General features: G+C 46.5%; 2 protein-coding genes and 1 non-coding gene across 13 annotated transcripts in view; 1 reads left to right on the forward strand and 2 right to left on the reverse strand.

Moving 5' to 3' along the window:
- The window catches only part of EBPL (EBP like), an 84105-nt gene that overhangs the window by 52708 nt on the left and 5541 nt on the right, over positions 1 to 25856 (forward strand). Inside the window, exons 5-6 of one of the 8 annotated variants that reach the window (XR_008619045.1) lie at positions 2345 to 6232; positions 6522 to 7073. The exons of 1 other annotated variant lie outside the window; for it this stretch is intronic. Coding sequence is in view for 2 of the 7 variants with exons in the window: in XM_028497711.2 (XP_028353512.1) it covers positions 1849 to 1921 (73 nt within the window). In the remaining 5 variants the exon portion in view is untranslated. 6 more of the 8 variants (XR_008619047.1, XR_008619046.1, XR_003682617.2 and 3 more) reach the window with 6 other exon arrangements.
- Positions 164 to 25293, reverse strand: ARL11 (ARF like GTPase 11). Of its 4 annotated transcripts, none has more exons than XM_055089561.1 (3): positions 25019 to 25292; positions 23659 to 24221; positions 164 to 1010 (listed from the first exon to the last, which is right to left on the reverse strand). In XM_055089561.1, exons 2-3 carry the CDS (start codon positions 24201 to 24203, stop codon positions 998 to 1000), a joined length of 558 nt encoding a protein of 185 aa, XP_054945536.1. In that variant the 5' UTR covers positions 24204 to 24221; positions 25019 to 25292; the 3' UTR covers positions 164 to 997. The 4 variants fall into 4 exon arrangements, with proteins under 4 accessions (XP_054945536.1, XP_028353514.1, XP_054945535.1 ...); XM_028497713.2 differs by having other exon boundaries at positions 165 to 1045; XM_055089560.1 differs by lacking the exon at positions 164 to 1010 and adding an exon at positions 19669 to 19806 and having other exon boundaries at positions 25019 to 25293.
- On the reverse strand, positions 21123 to 23334 carry LOC102980144 (uncharacterized). The gene is made up of 2 exons (XR_008619048.1): positions 23260 to 23334; positions 21123 to 22968 (listed from the first exon to the last, which is right to left on the reverse strand). It is a non-coding gene; the product is annotated as an uncharacterized protein (transcript).

Here is a 25856-nt window from a genome sequence, read left to right on the forward strand (position 1 = left end):
GTGAAGTGGTTGAGAGTCTGCCTGCCGATACAGGGGACACGGGTTCGTGCCCTGGTCCGGGAAGATCCCACGTGCCGCGGAGCGGCTGGGCCCGTGAGCCATGGCCGCTGGGCCTGCGCGTCCGGAGCCTGTGGTGCCCCGCAACGGGAGAGGCCGCAACAGTGAGAGACCCGCGTACCGCAAAAAAAAAAAAACAAAAACCTTTTACTATAGCATCAAAATATTCTAATATTTAGGGGAAAATTGAAAGATATTAAGGCTTACACAGAAAACAAAAACAGCTATAAAACATTGAGAGAAGTTAAATAAGACCTAAATAAGCAGAGAGACATGTCATGTTCATGGATTGGAAAGCTCAGTATTGCAAAGAAGTCAGTTCTTCCCAAATTGAGCTATAGATTCAATGTAATCCCAATAAAAATCCCAACAGATTTATCTATTTATCATTTTTTAAATGATAACAAGTTGATTTTAAGATATTTTATGGCAATGCAAAGGGCCAAGAGGGCGAAGACAATGTTGTAGAAGCATAAAGCTGGAGGACTTACTCTACCAGACATCAAGTCTTAATATAAAGCCACAGTAATTAAGGCAATGTGGTATTGGCACCAGGAAGCCAACAGACGGATAGACCAATGGAACAGGCTAGAAAGTCCAGAAACAGACCTTCCTGTATATGGACACTGGATTTAGGAAAAAGGTGCCACTGCAGAACAATGGGGAAAGGATGGTCTTTTCAATAAATGGTGCTGGGTCAGTTGCATGTCCATGTGGGAAAAATGACTTTTGATCCTTACCTCACATCATGCACAATATCAACTCCAGGTGAATTGTTGATTTTAGTTTTTTAAATTAATTTATTTATTCATTTTTGGTTGCGTTGGGTCTTTGTTGCTGCGCATGGGCTTTCTCTAGTTCCGGCGAGCGGGGGCTACTCTTCGTTGTGGTGCGTGGGCTTCTCATTGAAGTGCCTTCTCTTTGTTGTGGAGCACGGGCTCTAGGTGCGTGGCCTTATTGATTTTAATGTGAAAGGCAAACAATAAATCTTCAAGAAGAAAAAAAAGTAGAAGAATATATTCTTAAAAAGGATACAGAATTCTGCAGTAAGTTTGACTACATTAAAATCAAGTACTTCTGCTCATCAGAATTCACCATTAAGAGAATAAAAAAGGAAGCCAGGGACTTCCCTGGTGGTGCAGTGGTTAAGAATCCACCTGCCAGTGCAGGGGACGCGGGTTCGATCCCTGGTCCGGGAGGATCCCACATGCCGCGGAGCAACTAAGCCTGTGCGCCACAACTACTGAGCCTGCGCTCTAGAGCCCGCGAGCCACGACTACTGAGCCTCCGTGCCAAAACTACTGAAGCCTGCACACCGAGAGCCCGTGCTCCACAACAAGAGAAGCCACTGCAATAAGCCCGCACACCGCAACTAGAGAAAGCCCGCATGCAGTAAGGAAAACCCAACGCAGCCAAAAATAAATTAAGAAAAAAAAAAAAAGCCAAAAGGTAGAAGACATTTGTAGTACATATAATTGACAAAAGACCTATCCCAATGGGTAAGTCAATTAGAGAAAGACCTACAATCTAATAGAAAAGTTGACAAGATATTTGAATAAATACTTCACAAAAGAGAAGGCAGTTCAGGAAATGATAATTAAGGCCACAGTAAGATGTTGCTATACACCTATAGAAATGGCTAAAACTAAAAGGACTGACAATTATGAGGGTTGGTGAAGATGTGGAACCACTGAAACTCTCATACACTGCTGGTGGAATGTAAAGGGGAAAACTACCTTGAAATTAAACTGAACGTGTGCAAGCCCTGAAACCCAGCAATCTGACTCTTAGGTATACTTCACAGAAGTGCTTACTATGTGTACCAGAATGGCAGCATTATAACCCCAAGCCGGAAACAACCTAAATGAGTAAATTGTGGTATATACATACAATGGACTACTGTACAGTGAAAATTATAGGAATGAAATTAACAACCTACTTCTCATAACAACATGGATGAATTAATGATAAGTGAAAGAAATAGTGGTAAGTGAAAGAAGCCAGACTAAAAGGATACATATTGTATGATTCCATTTTTGTAATGTAAGGTTCAAAAACAGATAAAACTGTGGTGTTAAAGATGAGGACAGAGATTGCCTCTGGGGAAGGGGGTGGGTATAGTGATGGGGAGAAGGCATGAAGGGGCTTCTGAGGTGCTGGCAATGTTTTATTTTTTTCCTTTGAGCGGTTGTTATAATTTGCGATAATTCATTCAGCTGTACCTTTGTGAATGGTGTGCTTTTCTCTATATATGTTATACTTCAATTTAAACATTTTATTTTTAAAGATTCCTGGTATGAAGCCCTGAAATATGTCTCCAGTGGGTCCTCGTGAAGAGGACGCTATGTCGTTGACTGCAGAATTTAGTACAACTCGGGCTGTTTCTAACAGTGTCCCCCACGTGGGCTGAAGGCAGGACGCCAGAGAGAGAGTCTGTAAAAGCCTTTCTATGAGGGATTACCCAGTTGTTTCCAGTACTTTGCTCTCTGCTGATCTGGCTCAATCCGAGGGTAAACAGAGTAGAGAAAAATGGATGGGCTGCATATCCTGCAGGCAGTCCTGAAAACATGATTTTTCTCAACTGGGTTTTTGCTGAGTATTGGATGGGAGAGAAATGGAGATTAGAGACTCTGACAGGAACTTGGAGGACAGATACATTCTACTGCCAAGTAAGGACAGATCTAAATGTTTTAACCCTTAAGTGAGTTGGAAGAAAGATTGATGTCCCCATATGAAGTCTAACAGGTCACTGAGAATAGAAGCCCATCTCCCATGACAGGGAGGTAGGGGCAAGGAGACATAGGTAATACTGTATTTCATTAACTCTAAGATAGATATTTTCCACCCACATTTTAACATTTTAAAAATTAGAATGTATTCTACAGTTGATGTGTCATAATTGAGTTGGCAGTGTTTTTTCTTACAAAAATATAATGCATCTTATAATTGATGGCACCTTAGATTCAATTAAATAAGTCACTGCCTTCAATATTGTTCCTCTTTTCAAGCCTTGATATCTCCAACTACTTGGAGGTGATAGTTCAAATATATCTTAAGTCTAAATTTTGCTTGGGACCTTAGGAATCATGTACCTCCCTATCTGCCCCCCTCCCCCCGCACACCCCGCTTCTATCACATTCGTTTCCTAGGAGCCGGCCATAGAAGGCATATCTGGATGAACATATCAAATGATTTGCAGTAAGTTATGAGTTGCTTATATTGATGGTAACTAGATTCCTTCAGACTGTCCATCACTCCCCAGTATTGTTTATGCTATAAATTTCCTCTGCACACTCTGCCTTTCCAGAGAATGTTGAGGCAACTATCAGCATAACCCATCTAAAAATCAGAGTCTAAATGATGACGTTTTCTTGTATTTAATTATGTCAGCTTTACAACTCCTGGAGTGCTAGCACTGAGGCTCCGGGAAGAATCTGCAGACTGCAATATGAAATAGTCAAATAAAACTTTGTCCAAACAAGGCTTGATGGAAACCAAAATGCACAGAGTTTGGAGAAGAATCCTTTGTTTCCTTTTTTTTTTTCAAATTATTCTTAAAATCCGTGAGCACTTTTTTGTCTGGTTTGAAAGCTGGAGTTTGGATCTAAAAATAAATAATTTATAATGAGAATAATTGGGCAAAACCATGAATGAGAAAGGTTAACTGTTGCTGTCCTTACTTTTACTAAAATGCCCTTGAGGTAATAGGGAGGGGCCTGGCAGGCCTCCTCCACCCACTGTGCTTTTGGAAACTCTACATCTTCTCTCCCTTTCCAGTGGCAGACCCGACCTGACAAAATCCATATCCCCCCCCCCCACCCCGCCACTTCACTGCAGGAAGCAAATCACATCCATTAATTCACATTAAGATGCTAATAACTGATAGTGGTTTGATGTATTATCTGTCCCGAATATATTTGCATTAAAAAAATATACAATTGATTCATGTCCATTGCTGAAAAATGGAAAATCCAGATAAGCAAAAAGAAAAAAATATCATTACCCCCAGTATCATCAGACAGAACCACTATTACAAATTTAGTTTCCAGTTCTCAAGCTCTTGTCTGTGCTTGTATTAACATTTGGGGGAGGCTTTTAACATTTGAAGAAGGACTTTAACCTCCCCCCTTCCTTCCTCTCTGTCCCTTGCCCCAGATTTATCATCCAAGAAGGAGCAGTTCTACATGTATACACAAAACCGACTGGATAGTATTACAGAACACTCTCCCATTCTTGAGAAATTCGTGCGCTTATAGAGGATGACAGGTAGCAGTTATCATTTATTTGGTTTATGTCCACACAGATCAAGTTGACATCTTAAAATATTGGATTGGCCACCTCCCAACTCTTCAAGGGAGGGATCCAGTATGCTGAGCGTGCTGCAGTGTTACTTTTTAGGTGTTTAATCCCTTCCCCTCCAGAAGCTTTCCCTCAGTCCCCTAGGAGTCAGAAGGGGAGGATTCTGAATCCTTGTAGCCCTTGTCTGTGTCACTTAAGTGGCCCTGTATTGTTTTGTTATTTTTGACATCCACCTTCCCAACTACACAGGGGCCCCTCAAGGCCACGCTTAGAATCCTAGAATCATGTGTTGTTTAAAGGGGCCTTGGATAGGTCCAGTTCGTATACGAGGCGACTGAGGCTCAGAGGGGTTAGATAACCTGCCCAAGGCCACAGAGCTTTTCAGTGAACTAGAACCTAGTTCACTTAAAAGTACTCTTTCTAGCCCAACAGTGTTAGACATGTTCCCAGAAGCCTCCAAGCTATGAAAATTATTCAATTTTGTGGAAAAAAAAATTTAACCTCAGCACATTTCTGATCATCTAGGTCTATTCATTATACTTGAGTAGCCTCTCAATTTCATTGTTCTGATTTTGTGTTTTGTATTGACCTGTAAGTATATTTCACTGGTTGGACCAAGGGGTCAGGTGGCAGCAGTTAACTTTAATGCTTTGGTTTTTCTAGGGGGAGGGGTGACAAAGTGGAGGACACGCTCTCAGGGTCCCCGCTTTTTCAAATTTGAGCAACACTCCAGCACAGCACATGACTCCTGGTTCCCCACAAATGTGTTTGCTGATGATGCATTTTAGTTTAAAAATAAATTAAATATTCTGTCTTGGCCTCTCATTTCTGATTCACTGTATTGTGCTGAAAGTAAGTGTGAACAGATTTTTGGCATTTCTTGGTTGCATTTTGGGAGTCGGGCAGATTTTGGTACTGGGGGTGGGGATGGGAGGGTGGGATCGAATCACTAAGAACTGGAAGCAGGAAATGGATCTCACTGGTGTGCCCCTGAATGCCCACCGTTTGAACTGTCTCCATAAAGTCAGTGCTTGTCCGGAGATGGGACCACAAATATTCATGCTCCCTGCAACAGTGACATCTGGTGGCCCTGGGGTAATAGGACAGCAGTCGAGTGGCTGATCTGTGGGTTTTGATGAGATGACCTTATTCTATATATACTTGTCGCCATAGGAGCCACTGCCCGTTCCCAGGGAGCCCCGTTTCCTCCTGTGACACACCCACCTCCAATCACCCTACACCCAGGAAGCACCTGCAGCAGCGCCCCTGCTTCCTGGGGGCACTGTCCTCCCAGGCCCCCTGGCCGCCGGGCTGGGAAGAAGTGGACTTGCCCCATGTGGCGCGTGTCAGCCACCAGTGGCCACGTCAGGCCGGGCCTGGCCTGGATTCTGGTGTTCGAGGGCCAGTGATTTACCGCCTGCCTGTAAATCACTGGCAGCAGGTGGCTGGGGTATTTTTAGTGTCTGGAGCCTTTAGGAGCAGGGTTGGGTGTGGGCCGGAGGCAGTGGTGAGGTCTGGGGGAGTTAGCTCTTCTAAGGTTCAAGTTGAAAGCTTCCTAATCGGGGTTGGGGGGTGGTCTGTTTCCTAACCTCCTGTAGGCGTTCAGGTTCTTGGTACGTCTTCTTGAATCTGTCTGCCTTTTTCCTTTGCTTGGTCAGTTTGTAAGCATGAACTAGAGAAAAGTGGAAACCTTTGGGATGCCAAGTTGTTTGGTATCTAGGAGAACACTGGGTACTATTAACGCCCTGCACCTGTATTTATTCCACTTCAAAGCTCTTTTTCTGTTTGTTGTACTATCTGATCCTCACGATAATCCCTCACGCTCCGTGGACAGGGATTATCATCCTCCTTCTACAGAAGAACCTGGCCACGAAAGGTGAGCATCTGTCCCGCGCCACAGGGAGCACACGGGACAGAACCCGGAGCTGAGCTGTGCCGGTTCTGGCGCTAAGCGGTGCTGAGTTCGAACCCGCTGCCCCGGCTCACATGCCATGGGATTTGGGGCCCAGATGCTCGGCTCCTGAGTCTCCTTATCCAGAAGCGGAGTCGTGGTACTTGGCACACACGGCTGTGAGCGTGAGCACATATCCAACACTCCATCCGCTGTTCTGATCCAAGTAAAAGCTTACACGTTTATTTAGCTTTTGACTGGGTCTGTCGCCCAGGTTCTGAACATACGACATCGCTGCTGCCTCCGTGTGAGAGACAATCTCAGAATCAACAATTAAACGTGCCAGGCGCTCAGGCCTGGAGCAGAACAACGGCCGAAACCTGGGGCTTCTGAGCAGGCACATCAGAGAGAATAAAAGGTAAAAATTAAGAAGCCTGTGGGCCGGGAAGCTTTGTCAGTCTGACCATCTGAGTCTGAGTTTGAGTTACTTTCCCGCTGCTGTTACTTGGTGGCGTCAGGGCTTTTGTGATTCCTTGTCCTCGGAATCATTTTGTTTCCTTTCTAAGGAAACATTCTGCTTTGCTTCAGAGAAGAGGGATTTTCGTCAGCACTGGATGGAACGTTGTCAGCACCAGGAGAGACCAGAAGAAACTGGGAAAATAAGTGACAGAGCCTCCTGCGGCGAGGGAGCTGGAAACAGCTACGACTCTGAGTTGCCAACTCCTGCATTGCACCCAGACCAGCTGAGCTGGACCCCTGGGGTTGTCCTCTCCGCGGCTGCCCCTACCATGTCCAGAGCCAAGCCTGACAAGGCCTGAGCCTCGAGGTCTGTCCCCAGTTGAGGGATAGGGCCGCTGCCAGGCTGATCTGAGTGTTGGCTGGGAACGCCATGGATCTGTGGGCCCACTGGGCCCCAGCCTCCCAACTGGGTGCCTTAGAGCTGGACCTCTGCCTCCGTGGCTTTGTGTAGTTAGCACTTCAGTTTGCCCTGGGGTTAGAATCTGTCGCAAACCTCAGTTTATTTGCCTGTTGGCCCTGAAACTCTAAGTAGACCTCACCGGTGGAGAGGGTCTTGGCGGTGGTGGTGAAGGTGACACGTAGGAACCAGCTCCTTTTCCTGTTGGTGCCGGCTCCAGTAGTTCAGTAAGAAAGCGTCGTCAGTAGTTCACTAGTCTGAAGTCACGTTCTGTGTTGAAGGGGTTCCGTGGTCATGATCAAAAGTGGTATACCATTCCCCTGCCTACCCTGCTTTAGACATTGACTATTCCCATCATCATTTTCAGGGCTCCGAGATGTCCTACAGTGGAGAAACCTGTGTAATTCCATTAAGCCCACATTTCCCAAGCTTGTTGGACCATGGAACCCTCTTTTCAGGCCAGTAGCCCTTCACGACCTTCAGAGCTAGTGTTTCACAGATCCTACCTCGGGAAGCACGGGCACAAACAATGCCGCAGCCATGAGAGCTGAGAGCCGTGAGAGCTGTCAGCTGCCTTAACTCGTGGCTGCATCCACCCCCGATGGCATCTCCTCGGACACTGATCCCTCCTGAAAGCGAACCTGAGCTCATCGCATCATGAGTCAGCCCCGCCTGGCCCATCTCCCCACTCCTAATCCCACTCAGCCCTGGCTTTCTACCACCTCCCAGTTGGCCTGGTAGCTGAGCCATCATAAGGCAGCAGCGGGGGAGGATTCCCCTGTGTCTCCAAATCTTCCCAAAGATGCCACAGCCATCTTCCCCGTCCCCGCCCCCATCAACACCCAGAGGTGCCACTCACCTCGAGGCCAGGAGCCCCTTGGGCAGCGATCTTCTTGCTTTTCCCTGCTTTCCTCCCTTCCGGTTCCTCAGCCTTTGCTTCCCCACATCTGCTTAGAGCGCCCTAGGCCTGGGAGGAGCCTTTTATTAAGTGAACCCGTCCCACACACAGCCTCGGTCCTGATTTGGAAGACTTCAGCCCTGGCTACCCTGGCCAGTCTGAGAATGTATTACCCTATTTTTTTTCTTAAATCCAAGCAAGATGTCAACCACAGTCCTTGAATCTACCTGTCCTTCATCCCTGGTTTCCCTCCTCTTCACATCCCCAGACCCCCAAGTTTCAGTTGAGTCTCTCCCACCTGGCAGCCCCATTCCAAGCAGAGGAGACACTGCAGGAAGGACAAGGGTGGTTTGTTACAGGACTGGGTGAGATTAAATCCCAGGGGGTCCTGCCCAGCTAAGGTGCATTTTCCCCTATGCTTTATGATGTTTTCCTCCTCTCTGCTTTGATCAACATCATACAGGAGTCACTGCTTTGAATCCGTTCTGGGATTTCTGGCTTTTAGAACCCATTGCCTGCTCCTCATTCTTTACTAAAACCTGCTCTCAGCATAGCATCGGATCAGTACATTTCCATTAAGTTAGAATCAGCTGAACACCCCCAAGATGGGAGAGAGTTCTGTGGCCAGGGACTCCTCCTGGGAGCATGTGAAACTGGGAAACTAAGGAATCTAAGAAGTCTAATATGCAATTTCACACAACTTATAACTGAGAAGTAGCCGCTGTCACCGCACACTCACCCTCAACATCTAGGGGTGCATATCCCCCTGGTATGGCCACATTTATGTTAGACTGTCTTCAGTAAAAAATGTCAAAGCATATGCTAAGTAAGTAGGACATCTCTGTCATCCACCACACCTGTCTGAGGTTAAAAGTTCTTTTCCTTAACTCGTAAATGATTAAAGACTCAAGCTCTTTTTATGATTTGACCTTGGGATACCACCCCTGAGCATTATTTTATGAACCGTGAAATCTTGGTATAAAGCTGTAGATGGGTGGTTTCCATTTAGTGCCTGTGTCAGTCACCCAGCACTGAGGGGGAAAAAAACCCACAAAAATCTTCTCAGTGGCATGCAGCAATAAGCATTTGTCTTCAGAGCTCTGTGGATCATCCGGGGTTTGGCTGATCCAGGCTGGGCTCAGCTGGTCGACTCTGCTAAGGCTGCAGTGGCTCAGTGGCTCTGCTACTCACTTCAGGTCTCTGGACCACTCGGTAGTTTTGCTCTACATGCCTCTCATCCTGTCCTCCTTAGACAGCAGGTTAGCTGAAGCTTGTTCTTCTGATGGCAGAGGCAGAAGAGGGTAAACCCCAGTGTGCAAGCACTTTTCAAACCCCTGCTTGTGTCCGTCTGCTGACATCCCATTGGCAAAGAACGTCATATGGCCAACCCCAATATCGACCAAGAAGGACATTCCATCCATGATGAAGCCATAGCAAGTGTGTGGATGGAGAAAGGAGTGAAGAATTGGGGCCAATAATACCACCATGCTCACCTGTGGCACACAGGGACGAGATCAAGGGTTTCTTCTGCCAATTGCTGCTAGCAGCGTTCTGTTGCAACAAAGATGCTACAGGGAGCCCAGCAGTCGGGGGAAACTTATGAAGGTTAAACAGCTCACAGGCTCCCTGTGACCAGAGAACCAGGTGACCATCCTGATCAGTCCAACTCATGTTCCGGTGGGGTGGGTAGCCCAGGAGCCCAAGTGAGGAGAGAGCAGGCAGCGGAAGTGCAGAGAGCGGTGCGGCCACCAAAGTGCCCTTCCATGGCTAAGGGTGCAAACCGTTATGCTCTGACATACAGATGCCAAGGAAAGCACTGAGGAGGTCAGAACTGGGGCCAGCCAGGGGAAAACCAGCTTTACCCAAAATCAGAGCAGGAAGGAATACCAAACAGGCAAGGTTGAGACCCTGACTGGAGCCTACAGTTAGTTGGGTTTATACACTTAAATTAACCTTTGGGTAAGCAAGGTTACCCATGATGTCCTGGTTGCTCTTGCCTTATTTATTTATTATTTAAAATGTAGTTTTTGTTTATTTTTTATTTTATTTTTTAAAATTTATTTATTTTTGTCTGCGTTGGGTCTTCGTTGCTGCGCACGGGCTTTCTCTAGTTGTGGCGAGCAGGGGCTACCCTCGTTGTGGTGCGTGGGCTTCTCATTGCAGTGGCTTCTCTGGTTGCAGAGCACAGGCCCTAGGCGCACGAGCTTCTGTAGTTGTGGCTCGTGGGCTTTAGAGCACAGGCTCAGTAGTTGTGGTGCACGGGCTTAGTTGCTCTGCGGCATGTGGGATCCTCCTGGACCAGGGATCGAAACTGTGTCCCCTGCACTGGCAGGCAGATTCTTAGCCACTGCGCCACCAGGTAAGTCCCTAGTTTTTATTTTAATAAAAATAACACAGGTATCTAGTTTAAGAAGTGAAATAAAAACAGAGGCTTATAATGGAAAACAACAGTCTCCTGCTCATCACTACTAAGCCCTGACTACTTCTCCCCAGAAACAACTGTTTTAGCTGTACCTTCTTATATTTTCCCTACATTTTATTTTCCAAATTTGTGTTGCCGTTTCTTGATTTTTCAACCTTAGACATAATCTGTTCTCTTCCTACCTTGGAAAATGAGAATTTAACTCTCTTACATTCTCCCCCATTCTCTACCCACACACATATTTCCCCTCCCCGCATCTTCCCAATACAGATATTTTGGTTAAGTGAATATTTTAGTATTTATATTATTATGACTTACATAAAAAATTTTCACAACTGAGCCATTTAGTATACTATGATTACAAAGAGTGCAACTTTCGTTTCCCTAGGAGCTTTTTTTCTTTTTTTTGTCTGTTTGCTTGGTTTTCTACATACTTACCAATAATACAACCCTAGAGGGACTTCCCTGGTGGCACAGTGGTTAAGAATCCGCCTGCCAGTGCAGGGGACACAGGTTCGAGCCCTAGTCCGGGAAGATCCCACGTGCCACAGGGCAACTAAGCCTGCGAGCCACAACTACTGAGCCCATGTGCCACAACTACTGAAGCCGGTGCGCCTAAAGCCCGTGCTCCGCAACAAGAGAAGCCCCTGCAATGAGAAGCCCGCGCGCTGCAACGAAGAGTAGCCCCCGCTCACCACAACTAGAGAAAGCCCGCGTGCAGCAATGAAGACCCAACACAGCCAAAAATAAATAATAAATAAAAAATACCACGCTAGACTGTCAAAACTGAAAATTTCACTGATACAGTCAAACAGATAAGGTAAACTATTGGGTTTTTTGGTTTGTTTGAGACATCCTTCTGGGAATGTTGTTCTGAAAACTCCTTTGCTTCCCTCTGGTGGCGAATTCCACGTTGCCTGCATCCCAGGTCTTCATTTTGGTTTATTCTCTTGAGGGAGCCTGCCTACCGGTAGGCTTCTAATAAAAGATACCTGTGTTCTTGTTTGTCTGAAAATGTCATTATTCTGACTTCACGATTGATAGCTAGATAGGGTGTAAAATTCTATGTTGGGAATAATTTTCCCTCGGAATGTTTTAACTTTTCATTTTGAAATAATTTTAGGCTTACAGAAAAGTTCCGAAAACATTACAGAGCTCTATCTAGTGCCTTTACCCAGCTTCCCCTAATGGTAACATCTTACATAGCTGTAGTACAGTGATCAAAATTAAGAAATTAACTTAAAAAAAGGAAAGAAAAGAAGTTAACTCTGATGCACTTCTCAGGGTACAACATCCAAAAAAAAAAAAAGCAACTAAGTAATTAACGTTGGTACACTACTGTTAACAAAGTGACAGACTTTGGATCTCACCCGTTTTTCCAGTAATGTCGTTTTACCTTTCCAAGATCCAATCCAGGATCTCACATTATATTTAGCTGCTGAATCTTCTTAGTCTCCTACATCTAGAACACATCCTCAGTCTGTCTTCGTCTTTCATGATCTTAACAATTTTGAAGAATACTGGTCAATTATTTTGTAGAATGTCCCTCAGTTTGGATTTGTCTGATATTTTCTCATGATTAAATTGAGGTTATGGATTTGGGGCAAGAATACCACAGAGGTGATGTGCCCATCTGAGTGCATCCTATCAGGGGTACATGTTGGTGCTGTGTACTACTCAGGGTATTCATCTTGATCACTTGGCTAAGTAGTTTATGTCAGGCTTCTCACTGTCAAGTTACTACTTTTCCTTTTATAATTAGTAAATATATTGGTAGACATAATTTAAGACTATGCAAATATCTTGTTTATCCTCAAACTTTCACCTACAAATTTTAGCATCCATTGGTGACTCTTGCCTACAATTATTACTGTAATGTTCTTAACGATAATTTTCTATTTCCCTCATTTCTTTTACATTTATTAATGAAATTCTTTTGTAAGATAGAGCTGTCCCTTCTCCTCCATGTACTTAGTCATTCATTTATTTACTTGTATCAATATGGACTCATAGATATTTATTTTATTCTAGAGGTTATAGTACAATTTTATTGTTCAAATTGCCCTCTGAATTTTGAAGGCTTTGCTCCGTTATCCTTTGGATTTCAGTATTACTATTAAGCAGTTTAACAGTAGCCTGATTCTTGACCTTTCATAGTGACCCATTTTTCTTTTTTAGGATGTTCTGAAATTTTACAATATTGTGCTTTTTTGTTTATCTTTATAACATGCATTTGTATTCGGCACTCCATAGACCCTTTCAAGCTGGAAACTCATGTGTTTTGGGAAATGCTTATATTTTATTTATTTATCTGATAATTCACCCCCTCTACTTTTTCCTTCTTTTTTTTTTTGTGGGATACCCATTATTCTGATGCAAAACTTTTGGACTAATGCTCTAGTTTTCTTATGTTTTAATTTCCAATTTTTCATCCTTACTCTTTTTATTCTACTTTTTAGGAGATTTTTGTTTCTACTTTATCTTCCAACTTTGTACTGGATTTTTCAGTGGAGATTTCCAAGAGCTCTTTCTTGCTTTCTAAATATTTTTTATAGCCATCTTGCTTCATGGCTGTGATATCTTCTCTTATTTCTAAGGAGATTTGCCATTTGGGGGAAGTTTTCTTTTGCTTCCTGCAGTGATCGCTCTTTCCTCTGAGTTGTTTTTTTCCTGCTTGTTTTTGTCTCTCTCTCTTATGTTGGAGACTTTTTCTCAGATGTCCTGTCATCCTTTATTGTCTGTTCCTGCAAGGCGTTGAGCAGGATATTCACACTGTGTCAGGTATTACCCAAGGTCCCTTCACATTGAAGTGATCCAGCAGCCACCGCCTTTACCAAGAGGTGGAGCTTTGCTTCCCCACTAGTGAGATAAGCAGACGTTGTCTCCTGATGAGATGCAGCATGAAGTAGAGAATGTCACCTATGTGTCTTACCAAAAACATCTGATCTGAATCTGATCACACCTTTAGATCTAACTTCCACTTGACAGGATTTACAAGAGATATGGGGACAAGTTCAATGACACAAGACCCAATCAGACAAATCAGCTGTGAGACACTTCTTCAGTTAATGGCCTGGTCCCTTCAAAAAGTCACCATCTTGGGGCAAACGAAAGGAAAGAGGACTGTTCTAGGAAGGAGAATAAAGAGACGTAGTAACCAAATGCAATGAGATTCTAGGGACAGTGGGGGAAATTTGATCGGATTGAATGGATTTTGAATTTGAAATGGATTGACTATTAGAATATATTTGGAAGCTATTTTAAATTTTCTTAGGTGTGATGCATTTGGGTTATGTAAGATCCTTATTCTTTGAATAGAGATACTGAAATATGTAGAGGTGAAATATCATAATGTCTGCAGTCATTTTCAAATGGTTCAGAAAATACTGTATGTACACCTGTATCTAAAGATAAAGCATATATGTTAAAATATTAACAATTGTAGAACTTAAGAGGTGGGTATATGGGTGTTCATTATAGTATTTTTAAAATTTTTCTATATGTTTACATTTTTCCGTGATAAAAATGTAGGTGGAGGAAAGAGGGAGATACCAAAAAGCTGCTAGAAGTTTGTGTGAGTCCTGGTACATGGGCAGGAAGGGCTCCCCAACTGGTGAGCCAACTGTTTCATCCAGAGACCTTCAAATGTCAGTGTTGTGTGTCTTCTCTCCAGCCAGTCAGTTCCTGGAGAGGGGCTCCCAGTCCCTGCCTCAGTGTGTAAACCTCACAGCCAGCCCCTGCGAGTTGAATGGAGAAGGGGTCCAGGCAGTCTCTCCAGTCAGTTCACAAACTTTAACGGAATTTTTTCATGGATGTCCCACCCCATCCTCAACTGGGTAATGCCTCCAGAGAATAAACTGAAGGTATCCTACCAGGGAGCAGAGGGGCAGTTGCCTGGGCTGAGTGAAATAGGGGAAGGAGCCTGAGAGTATGTCTCTTCATACAGACTTTCCACCAGTTCTGTTTCCTGCCCCACTTTGTTGCTCCTTGATATCCCAAGTCCTGAGATCCCCTGCGGTTTGGGTCAGAAGGGCTTGCTAATCAGGGTGAGGCTGTGTAGAGCATGGTTCGTGGGCCACACCCCTGCAGAGGTTCACATTCTGCTGTGTGACCTGGGACAAGTTATTTAACTTCTCTATGCGTCATCCCCAAAATCAGGTTACAAACGTTCACATTTGGCCTTTAAAAAAACAAATGCCTTTACTGTCCCTCCAGTCAGGTTTGGGGAGAGAGTAGAGTTACATGTATGTGTGCATTTCACAACATTAAACCACAAGTCTCAACAGCTTTCTTTCTTTCTGTGTCTCTGCTTAAAGCCCCCCTTCAGTACGTTCATCATATTCTAGCCTGAACTCACAGAGTGTTGCAGGCAGAGCCAGGGGAGTGAACGCCAGGCTTCTTAGTCAGATCTGGAACCAGCTCCTAATGTTCTATCTAGAAAATGCTGAGAAGCACCTCAGGATAAACCTGCTGGTTGAGTGTTCCATGAGCTCCTTTCTGGAACCTCCTGAGTCACCATCACTGGCAGAGGGGAAGGGAGGGTTTGTGGTGGGGCCACCCTGAAGCTTGTGTAAGAAGCTGTGGCCCATGTCTTTGTCAGCGCCAAACAGCCAGCAGGCTTCTCGCCCCACCACCCAGAGCTCTTGATTCCTAGGGATCACCCGATCGACCTAGAGAACTTGATCCTGTCTTCACAGTGGTAGAAGGGGGCACCTTTGCAAATGACGTGCTTGAAGGGTTTGGAATGCTGGTTTAAAAGAAAGAATTCCTCCCCAGGTAGGATTAGGCCCATGGAGTTTTGTGATCCTCTTCTTCTGCCTGGGTCATGACATTGCCCTTTTACACTCAGAAGCCCCACTCAAAGTGTAGGATACATTTGAGGGAGAGTGGCTTCTCCAGTTAAATCTGAAGCCACCTTCTGGCTGGTCGTCCCTTGGACTTTAGCGCTTTCTACTGAACGGTAATAAAGAGCTTGGGCTGCTTATTTCCATTTTCCATTCCCCACCCGACCCCGGATCCATTCTGCAAACCTGCCTGCTCTATTCCATGCCCTGGGAAGGCAACCACTGATAGAGACTCTGGACTGAGATGAGAGGGTGGGAGGAAGAAGAGGCCAGGTGATTCTCTGCCCACTCTCAGCCTAAAGGGGTGCTCCCGGCCCAGCCCCCTAGTTCTGCACTCCCTGGCTCACGGCCACCTTTTCCAAGTGCCTGAGAAGATGGTGGTCCGCACACCTAGACCCTCCCTCCTGGGCCTTCTTTCTGCGTACAGTAGGTCCTTGCTGTGTGTACAGTGAGAGGGGGTTGCCACGTTCATCCAGCCTCAGGCAACCTGTGAAGTCTGGTTCATTCCTTTTTGGCAGCCCCTGGCTCCCCGACCACACTTTTTTTTCTTTTAGCTGCATCACAAGGCATGTGGGATCTCATTTCCCTCATCAGGGATGGAACCCATGCCCCCTGCATTGGGAGCGCAGAGTCTGAACAACTGGACCTCTAGGGAAGTTCCCCCACCTCCTATACTTCTTTCAGCCGTTCTCAACATTTAGCTTTGCTTCCTTTACACAACCTCTTCTGAAAAGACCTTGACAATTCATTCACATTACAATGCCAATAACTATCCCTGCTACCTTTCTTCTAGGGATATTTTCTTTGAAAAACCGAAGTCCAAGGGATGAATCTGTAACTGTTGAATTTCAGAGAGGAATAGAATTGAGGGTGGAATTCAACCCCCCATCTTCTCAAATCATTCCTGTCTGTCTATTCAGTCCACCAGCCTTTGCAAGGGGAGGGTGCATTTAAAGTGCGTGGAAGAGATACTAATTCTGGGCTTTGGCTACTCGGATTAAATGTGCCTTGGCGTGGAAAGGACAGAGGAGAAGCTCTAGAACAGGGATGTTAAATAGAAGTGGTAGGGAAGAGGGTAGAGGCTAAGTGTCCAGAGTTCAGACGTCAGAAGAGCAGTCTAGAGCTCTGCACCCCTAACCCCTGTACCCTGCCACCAGCCCTGGCCCCCTCTTCACTCCAGAACAAGTCTGAGTCTGGAGAATTCTGAGGGTGGGAGAGAGATCTGCAGGAAAAGCCTGGGCCCCCAGAACTCTGCTTCATTTGCATTTGTAGCGTGCTTCAGTGTGACAATATTAACCGCTGTCCCTTATTGAAAGCTAGACTGTATGTCGAGGGCAGGGACAGTGCCTGTGTCTCCTCCATCCTTGTAGCTCTTGCACGTTGCTCAGTGTTTTGCGCGTAGTAGGTGCTCAAGTTGCCTTGATGAACACATTATCTTGCTGAATTCTCATAAGAACTTTGCGAGGTACCTCCTACTATCACTCCCATTCTGTAGATGAGGCGGCTGGGGCGTAGTTGGGTTAAATAATTTGCCCGGTTGGTGAGTTATAGAGCTCCTGTTCTAGTCCATTCTGATTGACTTCAAGGCCAGACTCGAAGCCAGTGGGCACAAGCCAAGTGCGTTTAGACGGCACCAACTTGAGCAGAGGATGGGGTTGCATCTCCATCTTGGTAGCAATTCTCTCATGGAAGAATTTTCATAACCCTGAAAACCCTTATATATGTTTCTTTGAATCCTTTATATTTCTCCTCCAGGCTAAGCCAACGCTTAGTGCCATACGAAACTGAAGTTTGTGGAATACAAAAAAAGGTAGAATAAAAATTGCAAAATGATATGGTGTCATGTTCATAATCTGGAGATAATTTTTAATAATGATGCCTCCTTTTATTGGAAGAATTGGAAGTGCTTTTATGAGAATTAATTAGTTTAGGTTTGTAATTTCATGCTTGAAGTAAGCTGCAAAAATGCCCATGGGTCCCAGGTTGCTGGAGGGGACGGGACCAGGGTGAGGGAGAAGGATTCATTATTCGGTTTTTAGCTTGAAATCTGAGGCAGAACAATGCCATTTCTCATGGAAAATTTTTAAATACTTTCCCATAGCCAAATTTCCTTGGGAGTGAATATATCAGAGGAGTGGAAATCAAGACAACGAGGTAAAAATAAAAGACTCCTTTTTTCCTTTCTAAAATTATTTTGTTTTTCCTGAGCCACTGCTTTTACGAGCCGTGGGGGAAGGAAATGCAGGGGTAACACTTCAGTGCACTGAGAAATGCTTCTGTCCTTGAGTTCAGAGACAGTCACAGGCTTCTGATCACAGGTTCCCATAATCCTGTGGGAGGGGAGTGCCACGGGTATCATTCCTAATTAAGTGCCCTCCAAACCCTTCTAGGAGGCATTCGGGGTGATCCCTCTTCACCCATGTCTTGTTACTAATAATGGGTGCAATCAGGAGCTCACAGAGCCAGGCCAATGGGATCTCTTAGGAAAAGAGAATTAAAAACAAATCTGCCAACCCAGCAAACCTTCTCCACAAAGGTAGGAGAGAAAGAAAACAGTTTTATTATTGAATAAGCATCAAACCAGAATGCGATCAGCTAAGAGACTGCAAAGACAGAGAGGAATCTCAGCCTTTTGTACAGGCAGGCAGACACAGGCCCTTACCTACACAATAATAACCAGTCCTCACCTCGCAGGACGTGAAGGTGCCATTTGTCACACCAAGTTCATCCTGGACTTGCCTGGTAATTGGGGTCACCATCTGTGTTACCTAATTGGCTTTAACCTAAAGAAAAACCAACTTCTCCTATCTTTATGACAGGAGGTAGTTTTGCAACAAGGAGCAAGGCTCCCACCCTCCCACAGAGGTGGGAGAAGGGCCCTATCTCCCTTGATGATGGCATTTCAGAGGGATGGCTCCCTGGTCCTTGAGAAAGACAGTCCTAAAGCTGGCAGGAGTCTGCGTTAGCTTTAGTTTACATACCTTTCAAAGAGACAGAGAAAAGAACTTAGGGTTATTTTCTAACAAGTGAATGCTCTAAAAAGAGGGAGGAAGGAGAAGCATCTTATCTTATTTTCCACAGGGAGAGCTAAGCTTCTTATTTTTCATCTGTATTTGCCCTTTCAGGCCCAAGAAGTGGCAGGAATGGGATCCCCACCTCCCGCTCACGCAGGGACTCTCCCACCTTGACCCAGGCTCTGCGGCAAGAGGCACAGCCTGGACAACCTCATTGCTCGACTGCCTTGCCTCTGTCTGTCTTCGGGGCTGGGGCTTCTGGAAGGGAGCAGTACCCCGCTGGTGTCGAGTTGCATCAGGTGGGTTCTGGGGAAAGTACGAGTCTTTTGTGAGGTGAAGCCAGGACGCTTGAGGTGTCGTGCATTCTAAAATCTGCCCGGAGGATGAGGACTTCCCTGGTGGCGCAGTGGTTAAGAATCCGCCTGCCAGTGCAGGGGACATGGGTTCGATCCCTGGTCCGGGAAGATCCCACATGCCACGGAGCAACGAAGCCCGTGCGCCACAACTACTGAGCCTGCGCTCTAGAGCCTGGGAGCCACAGCTACTGCGCCCATGTGCCACAACTACTGAAGCCCGTGCACGCCTACAGCCCGTGCTCCACGACGAGAAGCCACCGCAATGAGAAGCCCACGCTCCCTGCAACTAGAGAAAGCCCGCACGCAGCAATGAAGACCCAATGCAGCCAAAAATAAATTAATTAGTTAAAAATAAAAACCTGGAGAACGAGAAGGAAGGCAAGGTCCCAGTTCACCACGTGCTGAGGATGGGGGCCTGGCCCACTTTAAAGAACACAGCTGCCCCCAGCCCCAGCGGGAGGAGGTGAGTGTGGAAATCTGTGAGGATGGACAACTGAAACCCAAAACTCGGCAGGACCAAACTAAAACCCAACTCCTGCAGTTCTTACTTTCACCAAAGGATTGCTTCTATCCAAGAGAGGAAGGAGGAACATCTTCAGAATCAATGAGTCAGAAAGGGAGAAACTCAAGCCATATTCAAAGGGATAATCAGCTCTCCAACGTGGAGCAAATCTCACTCTATACAGTGTTTGTGGAGAAAAACAACGGATTCCTTTAGATATAAGGAGGACATAGATTCGTGCTTTTCAGCCACATCTGCTCGCGCACCTCCTCACTCCCGCTCGTGGGTTTATGGGAGGCTGATGGAGCTGAAAGGTGTGGGTGAATTGGAACACGCAAAATACCCCTCATAAGGAGAGCACCTTTTTTTTTTTTTTTTTTTTTTTTTTTTTTTTTTTTTTTTTTTGCGGTACGCAGGCCCCTCACTGCTGTGGCCTCTCCCGTTGCGGAGCACAGGCTCCGGACGCGCAGGCTCAGCGGCCATGGCTCACGGGCCCAGCCGCTCCGCGGCACGTGGGATCTTCCCGGACCGGGGCACGAACCCGTGAACCCTGCGTCGGCAGGCGGACTCTCATCCACTGCGCCACCAGGGAAGCCCAGGAGAGCACCTTTTAAAAAACAAAATAAAACAGAAGGCACGATTTGTTTCTTCCTAAGCTTCCCTATGCCGTAGCTCTGTGATGGAAGTACCTGTATACGTACAAATGTGTTTGCTTCTCTTTGAGCAGAAGAGCAGGAGGTAAGCCCCTCCGTCTGCCCCACCGTGTCCCGCGGGCTCTGGCTTGCCTTGGGTGGGGAGGCCAGGGCTGGGGCTACCCCACTGGCCCCCGACCGCCCTCCTCTCCAGTTGGCAGTGGCCATGGGGTGGAATTCCCAGTCCCACGGGCCAGCTTTTGTCCTGTTGCCACTCTTGCTCCCGGCAGGCAAGGCCGGCTACGCCATGGTCTTCAGGGAAGTTTCGGAAAGAGGATGGGGTTTCACCCTCCTTCCAGAGCCAGCATTACTGGAATGGGAGAAGGAAGGATGGAAGAACTGGAGAGGGCAAAGCCAGGCCACTGCCTGTGCGCCATGGAGCATCCTCACCTCCTCCCCGGCACTGGCTCTGGGCCCTGTGTCTGTTCTCTCTGGCCACCTCTGTGGGCTCAGCCTTTCCCAGGGACACTGGCAGACGCCTAGTGACATGGCAGATGGACCCTTTTCCACTATGGAGTCATAAGTGTTGGGTGAACTATAATCCAAAAAAATTGTTTTAATGTAGGCTGCCCTTGAGCAAAAAAAAAAAAAGGAAATCCTCAAGTGGCAGAAACCAGTTGAAGAGGGAAACCACAGCTGAAGCAGTTGAGTGAAGCCTGGAATCCAGGGGGATCTTAGAGGGGCCAAATTTAGGCTCTAGGGACCAGGCTGCGGTCATAGCACCTGTACGGGAACAGGAGATGTGGCCTCACTCTTGCTTGGAGGAGAGAAAATTTTGATCTGAGCTCAGCAGAAAAGCAAGAGCATTGAAGTGGCACCCCTTTCTTAAAAAGGGATTGGAAAATTATGACCGCCAGCTCAGCCAGGCATGCCAAAGCAAACGGTCTATCTTGGGAGTGCAAAGAAAAACAGTTGCCTGTCAGAAACTGAATCCCTGGGGCCTGTGCCATGAATGAGCACAGAGTTCAAATTCCTGCTACCTGTGAGGTCCGTGAGCCCCAAGCAGAGAAACTAACATAATATTTGGTCTAAAACAATTGAAACCTCCAGGATCCTGGTAGACGCTAATGTGAAACCACTCTGTGTAAAAACTGTCACAACCCAGAGCACACGGGAGTCACACAGGAAAAACAAATCCTACTGAAGATGAGCTCACAATAAAAAATGACAAATCATGTGAGGAAATGAGTCTCCATGAGCAGAAACCAGCAGATGCCTCCAGAGGGTCCTCAGTCCTTCAAACTCTGCAGATAACGGAACAGTCTGAAAAGAGCTATAAACACATTCAGACCCAGCATTCCAAAAGCAGGGTCCAGCGGTTCTAGCCCCTTCCCAACCTGCCCCTCCCGTGCCCACCTTCTCAGTTCATTCCAATCCCGCCTGCCACGCAGACTCAAAATCTTGAGCACCTTCAAGTTCTTCCTTTCTCAGCCTTTTGTCTTAAAAATGGCTCTCAATGTTCTTGTCTTCCTCTCCTCTCCTCTGTGACCGCGATGGGCATCTAGCTGGGCTGCCCACTTTTCCGTCCCCAGTGTCCCCCCTTCTCTTTATTTCACCTCCACACTGCCACTGAATTAGCCTCTTAAATGGAAGCCAGGTGGTTTCACTTCTCTGAGACAAACTCCTGATTACGAAAGTCTAAGCCTTCCTTAATTTGGAGTTAAACTTTCTTTCCAGTTTTGTTTCCTGTTATAATACAACCCACCCCTCACCCCAACCTCGTGTTTCAGCCTTTCTGGTTTGTTTGTCCTTCCTACACCCTCCCTCATGCCTCCAAGCAGTCTCTTCCCTCTGACTAGGCTGCTCTCCCATCTCATCTGCCTACTGAAGGTCAACCTTGGCTTAAACCTTCTAGAAGCATGATGTCGTGGAAAAATGCAGACATCATCAGGGCTAGAATATCTGGTTTCGAATTCCAGAAATGTCACTTAAGAGCAGTGCCTCAGGCAAGTCACAACCTCTCTGAGCCTCAGTGTCTAATTATATAAAATGGGAATGATCCCTACTTTGCAGAGTTGGGAGAATTAGAGATAATCTCTGTAGAGCACTGAGCACGGAACCAGCCCCCAGTACGTGATCAGTAAACAGTAAACCCTCAACCTCTCCTTTTTTATGGGAGTCATGTCCTCCTGCTTGCCCATCTAGAGGACCGTGAGGCTGGAGTCTCCTTTGTCTTTGCATCTTTGCCCTTTTCTGTGTCTAACATAGGAAGTCTTGAAACAAATTGATTGACACGTGGTGGAAAGCACTAGGCACATCTAACTTGATGTAAGTGTTGGGTAAACTATAATAAAAAATAATTGTTTTAATGTAGGCTGCCCTTGAGCAAAAAAAAAAAAGGAAATCCTCAAGTGGCAGAAACCAGTTGAAGAGGGAAACCACAGCTGAAGCAGTTGAGTGAAGCCTGGAATCCAGGGGGATCTTAGAGGGGCCAAATTTAGGCTCTAGGGACCAGGCTGCGGTCATAGCACCTGTACGGGAACAGGAGATGTGGCCTCACTCTACCCCTTGGGTAGAGGGACCTCTCAGATGTTGGAGTGATTGGGTCACTCCAGAGAGGGCAGAACCACCATCAGGAGTTCTAAGGAGGCTGATGGTAGCCCAGGATGGGAAGGAATATCCAAAATTTAGAGTTGTTTGACACGAGAATAGGTACCAAATGGGAGTCACTTGCCATGAAAAAGTATAGAAAGTATTCCTGGGTTGAATGAGGTATAAGACCAGATCAGTGATTCTTATCTTAGGGAGTCACAGGTACCTTTGAAAGTCTGACAAAAGTTATGGATCTTCTTCCCCCAAAAATGGCCCAAAGCATAACATTTTGCAAATAATTTCAGGAGCTTCATGGATCTTAGGTAACGTCACCTGAAAACGCTTCGACTTTCTCTTTCACTGTTAATAGTGAGAGGTTCATTGCTGTTAAACATATCTTCAAAATTCACACCTGCTACCTGGAGGTCCAGCTTCATATCTAAAGCTTATTGCCTTTTGCCACAGATTCAATACTCAGCATATTTTTTGATTAAGTGAGTAAATAAATGAATGAAATAATTGATTAATCTGATCTTCAAGGAAACCTATGTGCTTGAAGGAAAGAGAAAAAGAAGGAAAACAGAAAGAAAACAATGAAGGGTTTTAGAGAAAGACCAGTACAGGATAACAAAAAGTTGGAGAAGGGTTAATCAGGGTCAAAACAGAGGATCAATTTTGGAAGGCCTGAACTCCCGGCCTCTGCCCAGGGCTGAGCGCCCCATTGAACTTATAAACCCAAGATCCTGCAGAAGCAGACTCCATCCTGCTGGCCCTGACTCCGTGCCCTCAGAGTGATGGTGGCACATACCCAGGGGCTACCGGGGAAAATCACTCACAAGATCATGCCCATGTCCAGGTGATATTCTGATTTGATTTTGAAACCTCTTTCCCTCTGTGAATTTAGGTCTTAATTATTCTGCAACCACTTTTTCTGTTATTACAATTGCTTAGTTCACACGTGGTAATGAGTTACTAAACGAAGTATGCTGAGGTATGTTTTTTCCCTCAGAGTATCATTATTCAAAGAATAGTTGATTTTCAACACAAACACCGGTGACAATAAGTCCCAAGAGGAAAATATGCTGTCCGAGCGCAGGGGGATTCCTTGTTTGATAAACTGAATTTGAGATTCTCCAGGATTAGCTGGTCTTCCGAGCCACATGAGCGAAGAAGACAGGCTGCTCTGCCTGGGTCAAGGCTTCCGGCTCTCCCCACAGCCTGCCCCCTGTGCTCACCTGGAGTTACAGTGGTTGCGGGATTTCAGGAGGCGCCTCAGGCTCTCCAGGGCCTCGGGCAGCCCCTCTCCAGTAAGGGCGCTGCAGCCCTGCAGCTCCCAGCAGTGCCCCTGGAACCTGTGCAAGCCCAGCCTGTCTCTGATCTCAGGCAGCGGCAGGGCGTGGGGTGCCTCCTGCTTGTTGGCCAGCACCAGGAGGGGCACGCTGGCCAGGTGGGGGTCGTCCAGGGCCTCGGTGAGCTCAGCCACTGCCTCGGGCAAGCGGGCTTCGTCTGTGCTGTCCAGCACGTACATGAGGACGTCCGTGCCCTCCAGGTAGTCCTTCCAGCTGGCCCGGAGCTGGCTCTGCCCCCCGACATCCCAGAGGGTCAGAGACACGTGCCCAGGGGCTTCGAGAGGCTCCACGTTGAAACCCACGGTGGGCAGAGTCTCCACCAGCTGGTGGCCCTTCAGTTTGTACAGGAGCGTGGTCTTGCCGGCCAAGTCCAGGCCTATCATCACCACCTGGGCTTCCGCCTTGTGACCTCGGGAGTTCACAGACCCCATGGGGGCCACTGCCAGACCCTAGGGGAGAAAGGCCGGGTGCACACATCAGCCATTCTTTTCAGAAGGAACACAAATCCTTGCGGGTACATGGGAGAAGAGCTTCTACGCCCAAAGTAGGAAAGTATCTTTACAGTGTCATATTTCAAACAAAGGCCTGGGCTTCGAAAGGGCAGGGAAGTAGGGGCGCATGAGTCAGCATCCGCTGACCTATCTCTGGGGGGTGCCCGCTGCAGAGAAGAGGGCAGGGCCTCCCCCTAAAAGACACGGAACGTGGGCTCACATTCCTTGGTAGTTAAAGCAAGGAGGCACAACGAAGTTCCAGTTAGACAAACTGAAAGATGTTTTGATTCTTGTGGGTCTGTGGCTTCTAGCCTCTGTTTTCCTCCTGTAAACCTAAACCCCGAAGGGGAAGCTATCTTGGGGTCAGTGCACTGACGGAGGGGGACAGTCGGCTCATGGTAACTTCTGCTTCTTTGACCCCCCCCCCCCCCGCACCACGGAACCAGGCCGCATCCTGTAAACAGTGGCTATTTATAAATACTGTTGACCATGGACACATGTATGGCTCAGAGCAAAGTGGTTTCCTCCAGTGGCTTACCAAGGTAAATTACCTCCAGGACATTACCCAGGTTTTTCAAGAATCTCAAATTTTAAGCCTAAGACCTGTTCCCACCTTAGTCCAGGGAAAGCTTGGCTGGAACAGGGGGAGGGACATCTCACACCCGGGGGAGTATATTTCAGCTGCCCGTGGAGGAAAATAAGATAGCCTCTGTTCATTGCTCATGCCAGGGGTAGAAGAGTGAAATTAAAGTTACCTCAGTGTTATTAGGCTGCGGCCGAAAGCTCCCCCTCTGTGGTGGTCTTCCACCTGCAGCTGCGTTCAGTCCTGAGAGCGAGATGGGAAACGAGTGCAGTGACTGGCCGGTTCTCCCTTTTTTTGCTTCCTTTCCCCAGATGCTTGGGGGCGGGACACAGGCTCCGCAGCCCCGCCTTCGCCCCGGGGCTCCCTGAGCAGATAAGCCCTGCTGAGGATGTGCCACAAAGATGCCCCCAGCCAGGCCCAGAGCCGACTCCCGGTTCTTGGCCGTTCAGACTCCACATGCAGGAGGCAGGGCACCCAGCTCAGAACCGTGCCGTGGTCCCCTGATTCTCCTGCTCTTCCTCTCACAATCCTGGGATCCCCTCGGTGGAGAAGTCTGAGAATCAGACCTCTAACTTCAGCTCATGCCTCAGTGTGTTTCTGGTGCCTGGAGATTCTTTCATTTGCTTGGAACCATATGTGCTTAAAAACTGCCTAAGTAGGATTAAAACACTCTTAAAAGATAGGTTTAAATGTTGAAGGTAAACCAAAATAGGTATATATATATATATATATATATATATATATATATACACTGAAGGTAAACTATAAAAACCAAAAAGTTGTGTTAATAGTAGAACTATGTGTGATTAAGCTCATTGCTTAAGTTTTTTTCGTGAACAATGTAATTATATTTTTCCCAGTAAAAATGATGCCTTCAGAAAATAGAATTTTCAAAAAATTGGCCAGTCAGAAGCCCTTGTTTCTGTAGCAGATTCTGATTTGGATCTGGAGCTCCAGTGATTTGGTTCTCGTAACCAATGACAGTTCTGCTTTCCGGCACATTCTTTCAT

The sequence above is a fragment of the Physeter macrocephalus genome, chromosome 13 (genome assembly GCF_002837175.3).
Source record: "Physeter macrocephalus isolate SW-GA chromosome 13, ASM283717v5, whole genome shotgun sequence".
Lineage (NCBI taxonomy): Eukaryota > Metazoa > Chordata > Mammalia > Artiodactyla > Physeteridae > Physeter > Physeter macrocephalus.